General features: G+C 39.0%; 1 protein-coding gene across 2 annotated transcripts; it reads left to right on the top strand.

The window, feature by feature from the left end:
• The first annotated feature begins 237 nt into the window (after window positions 1-237).
• Window positions 238-11,934, top strand: LOC139140748 (cell division cycle-associated 7-like protein). Of its 2 annotated transcripts, XM_070710141.1 has the most exons (9): window positions 238-423; window positions 2,085-2,189; window positions 4,885-4,953; window positions 5,242-5,418; window positions 6,043-6,144; window positions 6,711-6,833; window positions 7,428-7,577; window positions 8,384-8,520; window positions 10,490-11,934. In XM_070710141.1, the coding sequence occupies exons 1-9, from the start codon at window positions 418-420 to the stop codon at window positions 10,500-10,502; spliced, it is 882 nt and encodes a 293-aa protein (XP_070566242.1). In that variant the 5' UTR covers window positions 238-417; the 3' UTR covers window positions 10,503-11,934. The 2 variants fall into 2 exon arrangements, with proteins under 2 accessions (XP_070566242.1, XP_070566243.1); XM_070710142.1 differs by lacking the exon at window positions 7,428-7,577.

Raw genomic sequence — 11,934 nt, 5'->3', positions numbered from 1 at the left:
TTGGCTGCTTAGTTGATGCAAAGTTGACCTTTAAAATAGTAAACATGATTGGTTGCTGGAAAAGGTGCTAAACTGTTCTTTAAGATGCTAATGTGACCTTCTCCACTTGGTGATCCTAATAAGCATAAGAAGCTTCCCCAGAATTTGAAACAAGTTAAACATTAACTAAGCCCACAGCGGTAATATATAATCATGTGACCTAATTTTCAGCTCTAACAGGTCAAAGGTTGAACTGGACTGTTCCATTTGTATTTAGCAACTTTGCCCTGCCCTGGGAATATAATAGAACATCCTAGCATTTTCAGCGCCGCCACATTACAGCATTACTATACTCGGAGTACTGTACGTGTTGTCGAGGTGCCTCGCTACTTGTGTTTGCAACAACTCAGTGCAAGTCTCACAAAAACTTGAGCAAAAATGCAGGTATGTTTCATAACGAATCTCACAAGTGCACATTCATTTACCCGCCGCGCTGTACACGCTAATGCCAGTCAGTTGTAGTTTCGCGTCGAGGAAGCAAGAGCGTGGCACATGGTCCATGCCCACCTAATTCATGTCTTAGTATATTCTCACCACTTCATCAGTCAACAGTTGTGATCTTGAGTGATCAAAGATTTCAGGGGTACTTATTTATTTATTTTTTCGGGATGAAATGAGAGAGGAGTCATATTTTGGTCAGTATTGACTTGACAAAGCTGAATGCATCGGTGAGTGTTTTGTAGACGCTGTGATTTAACTTTTGGCGGGTGTTGCCATATATGGAGTTATTGTTACCATATTAAGAGAGCGCGCGTAATCTTGAGGGGCATAGGTTACTCATTCAGGCATGCCTTTCGGTGAGGCTGTCCATAGTACTCTGTGTACATTTAAAAAATATAAAAATACGCCCTGAGAAATGACAATGATGATGACGACGAAAATGGTGATAAATATACTAGAAGTCAAAATGATGGTAGCGAAAAGTGACAATCATGACGATAAAAACGATAGCAAATTCTATGTGAACTTGTGAAACTGAAGGCAACTGGTCATCACATCAGGAACATAATGGTAGGGTAGAAGGAAAAAATGTGGGTTTGCTTTGAAAGGACGGATGATTTGCCTTTAATTCCACACAATGGTCGCATATATTACAATTGCCTATTCATAAAGTTGCCTTCCGGTGTGACTGATTTTAAGATATATATACATCATTGTCTCAAAAATGAACGTTTAATATGTATGTCAGTCTATATAGAGGGACTGTGGTCTATGATACTGACAAAACTCATGCAGCCACTGCCAGGCAGGCTCTGCTATGGTATGTATGTGGAGCGAAAAGATGGCACGGTTCCAGTTGAGGGTTTGGCGGCAGTCATAAATAGCCCTTTTACAAAAAAAATGTATTTCCATGGTTGTTAGATGATTTTGTCATGCAGCAATGTTTGCTTTCATCCCCTTCTTAACCCTTTTCCTGCCAGACCGTAATAACTGTATCACTTCCCATCAGCCAAGTCAGTAAAAAGGCGGTATTGAGCCAAAACATGACGTATTTTCAACCACTTGGCTGGTATGTTATAGCATCTTTTGTCCAAAAAAAATCAACTTGACAGTATTATGTCTTCACAGCCTTAAAATGCACAGTATTATGTTAAAAATAATCATATGGAATACCATTGTGTTTCATTAATTTTAACCATCTTGACCTGGTGGTGAATATGGACTTGGCAGGAAAAGGGTTAAACTAATAAACTCTTCACTTTTTGCACCACTACCCCATGTATAATGATATTGCCTACATACCAAACTGCTGCATCAACAGTTGCATTGTACATGTACCTGTGATGTCAATAAATTTATGATCAAAGTTTCTCTTGTAAAGTTAAGGTAAATCTGAGTCCATAGTTCCTCTAGCAAAGATTATTTTGTGAAATATCTCCAAAATGTATAGTAATAATACAATTGGCCGTCAAGATTTGCAGTTGTGCTGTTTCAGTAAACTGGTTGTAACATAGAAGGCATCTTGGACAAGACTGTTCTAGGAGTGACTCTAAGGGAAATTATATGCTATTGTTTGAAGTTTTAAATGTATTTTACATTTACAGACAGAAGACATTCGCGATATTGAACAACCAGAAAGTGACTGCGAAGCTGAAAACCCTGACTATGAAAAGAAAAGAGAAGTTAACATTAAGCAAAACAGAGCTATGGTAAGTGTTTAGCTATTGTTTGTTTTTGAGGTTTACCCCTCATTACTTGCCATCACTATGCACTGTATTGTGTACAGTTATTGTTGACAAAAATAAACTGACTTTGAACTTGAATTGACAATGTAGCTGCCAACAGTAACAATTGAACCTACCACACACTTATTGTGTGACACAGGCTGTGTTAACAAGTTGAATATTTTGCATCAAAGGGGCAGGTTCTTTCTCAGCTTCATCTCTGAACAAATTAACTGAGGCCAGGAAAAATAAAAAGTTTGTTTATCATCCTCGCACACATCAATTCCGACCCGCCTCGTCAACCATTTTTTTCTGCTCAAGAGGAAATTAAATGAAAAAAAAAATAAACGCAAAAATACACGTGGATAGTACATAACACAGTGCTGTATAAAACAGAACTGTAAACAAAATAACTGACCCTAACATTCCATTCAGAATTGTGCACATATGTCACTGTTATATAAAGGTCTGGTGAAATGGTCCCGGTCGTGTGACAGAATATCTTCCAGGAGGTCAATACTATTACACTCGCAACAAAATTGCAACCTAAAAGTACGCGCAAGTGTTAATTTTTTTGATATTTCTATGCGCGGCTTTCATGGGGTCATTTTGCGACACTCAGGTCACGCCCTCAGCGGGAGTCAAGGTTGGCCGTCTGTGACGTCACAGGTGTGTTCATTTACATCGAATAGCGGTCCAACGCCGCCTTATCTCTGCCCGGTATCCGCTAACAAAACACTGTTCGCTCTGCCCATTCGCCACGTTCGCCAATGCGAATCGAAATCCGAAGTGGCGAAAAAAAAACGATCCTAATTCGCCACAGTGGCGAAACTGATTTTTGTTTAAAAAATTTGCTAAATAAAGAAAAAACGTGGGTTTTTTAGTCTTTTGTTTAATCTGCGCTTCTCTCTCGGCGATTCGCAAAAACTGTGTCTACTTCCGTATTATTGCGTTCTTCTGTCGCGTCGTACGTATTTGCAATCGAGCCAAGTCTCGCGAGAGATTTGACGTCATCTAGTCTAGTGTACAGCATGCATAAATGGCTCTCGCGAGAATTGAAACTTACACACACGCAATCGAGCCCTTGTGATAAATTTGACGTCATTTTGTCCAGTGTACAGCGGGCATAGGAACGCTCGCTCGCGAGAATTGAAACTTTTGCTATACATAGCAGACATACGCATTTAATCGAGGCAACAAGGTTCGTGTTATAGTTGATTTACACTGATTGCGGTCTAGATGTTCTGTGTTGTGCATTTTAATCACGGTCTTAAACATTCCATGTTGTGGTCGAGTTGCATCGCGTTCCTCGTGGTCGGTATTCCCGTTGTTCTTCAATTTAGCCTCAGTAATTGCCGTCCCAACGACGCGTTCCGTGTTGCTGTCGATTTGTATCATGGAGGACTCTACCTCCATGATTTGTATCATGATCTCTACGTTCCGTGTTGTTGTTCGTTTTTAATGGTAGTCTCAACGTTCAGTGTTGCTGTTCATGCAGCTGATTTGCATCGTGGTTCCAACCTTCCGTGTCGTAGTTGTAGTGCATTTTAATCACGGTCCCATTTACGTTTTTTACTGTCGATTTGCATTGCGGTCACGACGTTCCGTGTTGTAGACTAGTGCATTTTAATGGCAGTCACAACGTTCAGTGTTGGTGTTCATGCAGTTGACTTGCATTGCGGTCCCAACCTTCTGTGTAGCGAGCAGCGACGAGGCAGGCTCAGCCGAGGGACCGTGGCCGATCGTACGAACCAGCCGAGACAAGCACATTATGGTTCAAACACTCCACACTTGACGGGAACTTGAAAAAATTTACAGTTGAGCCGTTCATGTTCTTGCCGCTGTCACAGCCACCAAAAGAACAACGTCTTCCCAAAGTGAAGGAGGACACTGTCCTGATCATGTAAGCGGAAACCCTAGAAGTTACCCCCCGTGGGGAGCTTATGGAGGTGTGAAATACTTCACTTCCCGTTATGAGATACGACGTCGGGCAAACTTCGGAAAGCCGAAAAAAGTCGACTGGAGAGGCTCGGGGGACACGCCCACATTGCATTTTTCTTTTGCCATATTTCATAATCACGCGCGCTAAACGAAAAAAGAAATGAATGCAACTGTTTTATAGACCATCAACTGTATTTTTGTGATTTTGCAACATGGGCATTTCACCAGACCTTTAAGCTGTCAAAACTGTGCATTGCTGCACCAAAAGTCAAACCACAGAACTGTTGTATACAAAAATACTTAAGCAACACTGCTGGGCATTTATCTCTGCATGCATTCCTATGTTGTCTTCATGTTTTTCGCGTGTTCTTGTTGGTTGAAGAATAAAAAAAATTGAGATAAAAAACCTGCATCAGCGCATCATTTTTGCAATATGTCTAAGATGAGAAACAAACTTTTTATTTTTCTTGGCCTAACTTCGCAAAACTTTCAACAGAGAACAATGGACTAAAATTACATAAATACATAATGTCAACAACCACTAATGCGAGGACCAGGGATTGAGGACTGCCCCTTTAACGTTTATTTCGTGAATTGAAGAGGAGACTATGTATAAAACTGAAGCATAATTCTTTAAGTACATTAAAAATTACTGCGGATGGGAACTTTACGGAAATATTTTGTCACATTTTTGTGCATAGGATATGTTGACAGTTGTTTGATCTCTTATTGTCGACAGCTTAATGAACTTTTGGCTGAACTAAAGAAGATTCCCGGGTTTTTACCTGTAAAGGGAGATTCACCCAAGGTGAGTAGATCATAAGTACGGTTTATTGAAAACTTACAAAAAATGGAACTTTCTGCTGTTTTGTTTTAAAAAGCCAGGAATAAATTACATCAGCAAAAATTTAGTTTCAAATCTAACCCTTTCAGTACCATGGTTTGGCCCAAACTCACTGTTGTCAATAGTGGTTTTGGACCTGCTGACAGAGAATCTGGGTTGAACAGGTTAAACACCAGTGACAGTTACTCATATTTGGCAAAGTCTGTAGATTAGTAGCCATCTTACAAACCCATTTTTATCAACACCGTACAGAAGCTCACTAAGTCCAAGCGATCGTTTCCATACGAGATGGTCGAGAAGAGAAGAAACCCTTCCAGAAATGCCAGGCCGAACCCTGTTGTGAGTCCGCCGCAAACACGGTCTTCGAGTAAGAGAAAGAGAGAAGAACTAGGCAGAGAGAATGACCCTGACTTTTCTCCAAAGGGGAAGGTAGGTCTCCTCGTTATTTACATTGAAGTATTAGAGACAGCTCATGTAAAAAGTTGTGCAATTTTTTATGTAAAAACGTCATTTTGAATATTCTCGCAAGCTTCCGTTGTGCTCAATGATAGAGTCTTCGACTACTATGTCTGTCTACCTGTCTGATAGTAGAGCCCAAATGCTACACAAGCAGAATATTATACCCTGATTAAGATGTCAGCCTAGTGTGCAAACTTTTCACCATTAAAGGCCAGGGACTTGATCGCAGGGATCAAGTTTGTTCTAGTCTGTAAGAGGATTATGGAGTGTCATAGCCTTTTGTTTTCCATTGAAATTGTAATCTAATAAGTAAATTTCCTGGCGAGACAATCTGACGCCAACACAGGCCTTTAAAGTTTGACCCATATACACATGCATTGGACCTTTTTACCAATTACAGATTACAGGGAATCTGCCTGAACCTGTTCAGCAAGTTAAAACAATGAGGCCAGACTAAGGTTGAAAATAATGCTTCGATATGAGTATAGCCTCCATTCAGAACATAGCAGAAACACGTTCAAAGTGCACGTGGCACTTATTCACACATTTGAGTTGTACATAAGTGTAAATGTGTTGTACATTTTACCTTTCCAGAAGTTTTTCATCAAATTTGGACCATCACTGTTTAAATCAAAACGAAAAGTGAAGGGTGATGATGACGAAGATGAAGAAGAGTGGGAATTTGATGAAGAAAAGGTATACTCAAAGCTTTCCTAAGATGACATTCTCAGAAGAATTGATTCTTTTTTGATGATGTAAAAAAGCTGTTTAGTTGTATTACCTGTATCTACATGTAAACTATTGATGACAATGATCATCATCCATTATCTCAATTTTCAGACACACGAACTCTGACCTATACTGGCAGCTTTGAGAGTTGACAGTGAAACATTTACACAGTCATGTTGGCACATTTCTGGCCAATCAAAACAAGCATTCCTGTCTTTGTGCAGTAGATTTCAGTAAGAGATAATGTGATTGGCTCTAAGGATGTGATTGACTGCCCTCCAGATCCTATGTACTGTTTTTCAATTGCATTCTTGAATGGTGCATTCCTTACATCGATTGCACTTTCCATAACCACGTACCTTCAAGGAATGTACTGACTGCGTTTCCTAGTGTATTTTTGGTGGCAGAAAGATGATTTTTCCAATAAACTATATGAGTTAACACAGCTTAGTAATTTGATAGATGGTTGTTCGTAACTTTCACCTTTATAAAAGATGTCTAAAAGTTTGGCAAAAACCATTCTTATTTTACAGCTTGACCTTCCGAAAAGAAAGCAGAGTCGAGTATCAGTCTACAAATCTGCAGATGAAATCACAGATGCAGATTTGGATATGGTTGCAAACACAGTGGCAGACAAAGAATATGACAGCGTAGAGGTAAGAACGACTTTGGGTTCTGAAAAAACTTTCACCTCTGTGTTGCAGTGTTTTCTCAATATGAAAGTAAAACCCTCATGGATGGCTAATTTACATAACAGTACATGTGCTGAAACTGTGTGTTTGTATAGATATTAACATATTAAAAGATTGTGTTAAAAAAAAAAACGAGTGGCCCACCCCTCAGAAACCCCTGTTGCGAAATTATTGATTATTCAGTATGCATGTCATGTAGAACATCTGTATGTAAGAGACTCTGTCACTTTTGCCCTGCTGCATGGTCCAACCTGAGCCATATTACAAATCAAGATTATCCTAGGGTGTTCATGAAGGTTTATTTCTTCTGTGTGAATAAAAAAACATACATTCTTGTGAAAGTTTTCAATAAGATCACTGTACCTTGTAACATGTTGATGTTAACTGTTTTGACTGGTGTATGCAAATCCCTTTGTTTAAAACAACTCCTTTGTCATTCTCAAACACGAGTTGAAGTTTGAATCTACAACTGATAATGATGGAAACAGACTAGGCTGAGATTGTAACTTTATATCTGACACTAATTGACCTTTGAACTATATTTTCAACCCTCCGAAGGGATCAACCTGCCATCAGTGTCGTCAAAAAACAAACGATATGAAGACCATATGTCGATCAGGAATATGCATTGGTGTAAGAGGGCAGTTTTGTGGACCATGCCTTCGTAATCGATATGGTGAAGATGCCCAGGCAGCTCTTAAGGACGCTGTGAGTAATTTCCAGTTTGCTAAAAACCGAGAATTGTTTCTGGTTATGATTTTGTTCCAAAAATGGTATGACAACTTGCATTATGTTAGATTAAACTTTTGGAGTTCTGGTCAGTCTGCTTCCTGAACGTGCAGTTAACTGTTAATTTTCATGTATATACATATTGAGTACTAGTCATTTGAATGCCCGGCAGAAGAGGTGGTTTTTATTAAGCACCACATCTTGCGACTGTATAAATGCTTCATATCTCCATTATGTGAATCTCTGCCCCTTGGAAACTGATGCTGAAAAATGGTAGACGCTAAGGCTTCAAATTATGTGCAAAACTAGCCAGAATCAACTTGGCTGTGATGCTACAAAATGGTAGACGCTAATCTTGAAATTATATGCAAAACTAGCCAGAAACAACTTGGCTGTTCATGCTTTACATGTTACTGTGCTTTGCAAGGGAGTTGTCAAAACATGGACAGAAATGTACAGAATTGTTAAAGATGTTTGCATGACAACAAACTTGGAGAGAGGTTTGTGATTTGGGGGAAGTAATGCACACTTGTCACTTATTTGCTAAATCTCAAAATGCACAAAATATTGAAGGAAAATAACTTTCACATATACCCCCATATTTTCCAAGACAGAATGGTGCATCTCCTGTAACCATGGTGCAATTTAGGTCACTTTACTGAAATGCATGATAGCATTTTATGAAGCAGTTCATTAATGTTTTGAAAGTTAGATATGGATATGAGTCCCAGCTCTGTGCTCCTGCATTGCTTGTCTAAATCAGCATTTCACCATTTACATTACAGAATTGGGTTTGTCCGCCGTGCCGTGGAGTTTGTAACTGTAGCTTCTGTCGCAAGAAATCAGGGCGCCATGCCACTGGGATTCTGGTCCACTTAGCGCGCCAAAGTGGCTACGATAACGTCATGGCATATCTGAATAGGTAAATATTTTTTTCCATATTTTTGTCAGTGCTTTCCAATGACTTTCTACAAAGGCCTTCATATAATGTCCCATTCACTCAAATCTTCCTCTGACTGGAAAAAAGTGTTATGGGACCCTTACATGTATAGATGGAGTGCAAAGACAAGGGGTTGAAAGACATTTTTGCCAACGTGCACACTGTGCCCCTGAGGATTTTGCTTCAACATGTACCAGCTTACCAGTGTGTGAGCAGTGACCAGGTGTTATCAATTATATATTCAAAATGATCCTACCAATCATGTCAGTCAAGTTCCACTGACCCATTGCATTGTCTTTCCATATTGCTCTTAATATTTTGGGGATCTTGGAAGCAGTGGTCAATGATCTGCCATAATTTAGCATTAAAGGTATACTGTCACCTGTTCCAATTTTGTCACAGTTACCATGGAAAGAGAAAATCTAGCCATGTGGGTGGCCACTTCAGCGCCCTCACATGGGCATTTTGAATACCAAGGAACGCCCCCTTTGATAATATATGAGGGTTCTGCCCAGAGTTCCAAGAGTGCTGGACGGCTCATTAATATTCATGAGCATTAATATTCATGAAAAACTGTAACATTTATATGCTTGTATTTTTACATTCTTAGGGCTTGATATACAAATAATAGCCAATTCCAATTTATCTTCAAAGTATTTTTTCAGTTTTAACTGAACAAAACAGAAAGAAAACAATCTTTAGTAGTTGTAAAGGAATCTTTTGAAGCTTCTGAAAAATAATGTACCACTTTTTTGTCATCATTTTCCTGTGCTTATATCATCCCTCACCACTATGAAGTTTGGCTTACCATTGCATTGTACCAGCATCCAGTGTTTTTTCAAATGACCTAGGTGGTCTTGTTACTGCTCATGCGCAGACTGTATAGAGTTTAAACCAAGAACTTAGGGGTTGGCTAATCGGCCATAGTTTTGAAAGTGGAATTTCTCGATGTCAAATTCACTTCAATTGCTTCTTGATAGTCATTGTAGAATGGGAAAATTCACAAACAGAGAGGCTTGTTGCCACGGACAAGTAACTTTTGGCTTATTGACCTGAAAAATAAGTGAGTGTTCATTGATAATTCAAAGACTGGATTCGTTGACACCAAACTTGCTCGTGACTTTCATTGCATGCAGTCTTTCCACAATGCCACTCATTGAGTTTGAACTGAACATTGAAGAGTACGTTTTAGTTAGAAGTCCTGTTTTTTTGTGCTCATTTTCGCTTCCGTACTTCATTTTTGTGGTGTTATAAACCTTGATACAAAGCAAAAAAACTTCAGTTTTTCTCCTTCTTTCGATCGTACAGAGATACTGTGTGACAGGAAAACCGTGTCTAGTTCATTAGGGCGATGATCTTGTGAACGTACGTTCAACAGCTGAACAGCTTTTCATATGCAAAATCAGCGTACGGTAATCAACCAGTGGTATTGTTTAAATAGCATTTCATTGAAAGGCATTCTATAGTACCATTGTTTTCATCAACTCTTCATGCAATTTTATGAACTGCTTGACCTCAAAAGTGTCATAGACATTCATGTTGATTGTTCAAAGCATTGAACTGCAAGTGCCGGTCGGTCACTTGTCAATGCTGGTCGGAAATTCTGAGTGCCGGACGGGCCCGTCCAGCGCCGTCCGCGTGGGCAGAACCCTGTATATGGGCATATTTAGATTACAACTGACTGTATACCTTTAGGCCAGACTGGCGTTTCTTTACAGTAACTGTGATTTGGTGGTTCAACATAGCTGTAATGTAATTCCACAAAATAAAATTGAAATCGGGAGGGTAGCCTAATTTCTGTGTTTGAAATGTTTTCAAGAATTCAAACTTTCTATTGGTAAACTCAAATTGCAAAAATGGTTTCTTTTTAAGGTACAAGATGTTATTGAATGTATTCATTATCTGCTCCTTCATTCTTTCACTGGTGTCTCTGTTCTTTTGTGCTTTACAGCTTTAAAGCCTGAAGACTTGTACCAAGTTTGTCAGAAAATCAACATCTCTCACCGTTATCCAACAAGCCACATTTATCTTTGCGGTCAGCAATGCCCCTTCTTTTCAGATAGACTGATTGACCATTTTCAAATATCTCTGTTGTCTTTCAAAACTTGACTTATTCTCAGCATCCACTTCTCTGATTTGTACAGGCAATATTGGGTGATAACTTCCAAGTATTGTACTTTTGGGGCAGTTTTAGCCAATTTTTTTGTAGCGAGATCACCTCAGAATCTGCATGCATTGAAATTTGGTAAACATGTTCCTAAAGCAGATGTATGTCAGATTTCATCAAATGTGACCAAATATGCAATATTGTATTTTAGAGGCAATTCTTCGCGAATTTTGTGGAAAAGTTTTCCTTCTTACAAAACACTTTTTTCCAGATTGCTTTGAAATTTGGTTCACAGGTATTGGAAGTTTTAACAAGTAATTCTAACAGCGAGATTGAACAACGACAGTGAGATCAATTTTGTTTGTGTAATGGATACACGTTGAAAGGCTGCTATTTTTAATTTTTGGAAAATTTAGTCAACATGAGCTTTATTACCTTCTTGGATCCAAACATTTGCATGTTGACCCCTGACCCCTGGTTTCTGTACTTGATTGCAAGTGCGGATGGGTTAAAGCTTCTAGCAACGTATCAACAAAGGGGTATATTCATTGATAATAAATACTAATGTGATAAAAACCAAATAATTTTCATTGTCTACAAGTTTCTTTTTCTGTCTGCTTTTCTCTTTACCTATACACTCTGCTCGCGTGGGACGTGACGGACTGCGCATTGTGTGTGTGTGTAAGATGAGTCCTCTTTCGGTGAACTCTTGCTTCCGCGTGTGACCTGGATCCGTTGCAGGTTTATTGAGTCTGCACGATTATCGAGTCTGATATAATAAAACAACGGATCCAGGTCACGCGCGCAAGCAAGAGTTCACCGTAAGAGGGCGCATCTTACTACGCATACATACATACGCACACACAGTGTGCAATCCGTCACGTCTCAAGTGAGCAGAGTGTATAGGCAAGAGAAGGGCAGACAGAAAAAAAACTTGTAGACTATAAAACTTGTTTGGTTTTTATCATATTAGTATTTATTTTCCCAGAATATATCCCTGTGGTATGAACATAACTCTAGGTCTTTCAAACTCATTTATATTCAGACTGTGCAAAACCCATTGTTATACCATTGATTTTTTACGTAGTATGCATAGATCAGTCACATTCACTTTTTAATCCGTTTCATTTGATTTAAACATGTTCATAGATAGTCCCAGAAGACTGACAAAGTATACTATGAATCACAAACGGTTCAAGCTTTTTTGGGCTTTTCCAGATACATTATACCATTGTTAGTTTATTAATGATTTTAGTAAATGCGAAATTAAACTGAACAAATTCTATTTT

Source organism: Ptychodera flava, chromosome 9, assembly GCF_041260155.1.
Source record: "Ptychodera flava strain L36383 chromosome 9, AS_Pfla_20210202, whole genome shotgun sequence".
NCBI classification, from domain to species: domain Eukaryota; kingdom Metazoa; phylum Hemichordata; class Enteropneusta; family Ptychoderidae; genus Ptychodera; species Ptychodera flava.
Note: the sequence above shows the minus strand (reverse complement) of the source record. Positions and strands in the feature narration are given on the sequence as shown.

Bases quoted from the DNA above. Each gene is read 5' to 3' on its own strand.
- LOC139140748 (XM_070710141.1), top strand. The intron at 4,954-5,241 runs GTGAGTAGATCA...AACACCGTACAG, and splicing joins TAAAGGGAGATTCACCCAAG to AAGCTCACTAAGTCCAAGCG. The intron at 7,578-8,383 runs GTGAGTAATTTC...TTTACATTACAG, and splicing joins AGGCAGCTCTTAAGGACGCT to AATTGGGTTTGTCCGCCGTG.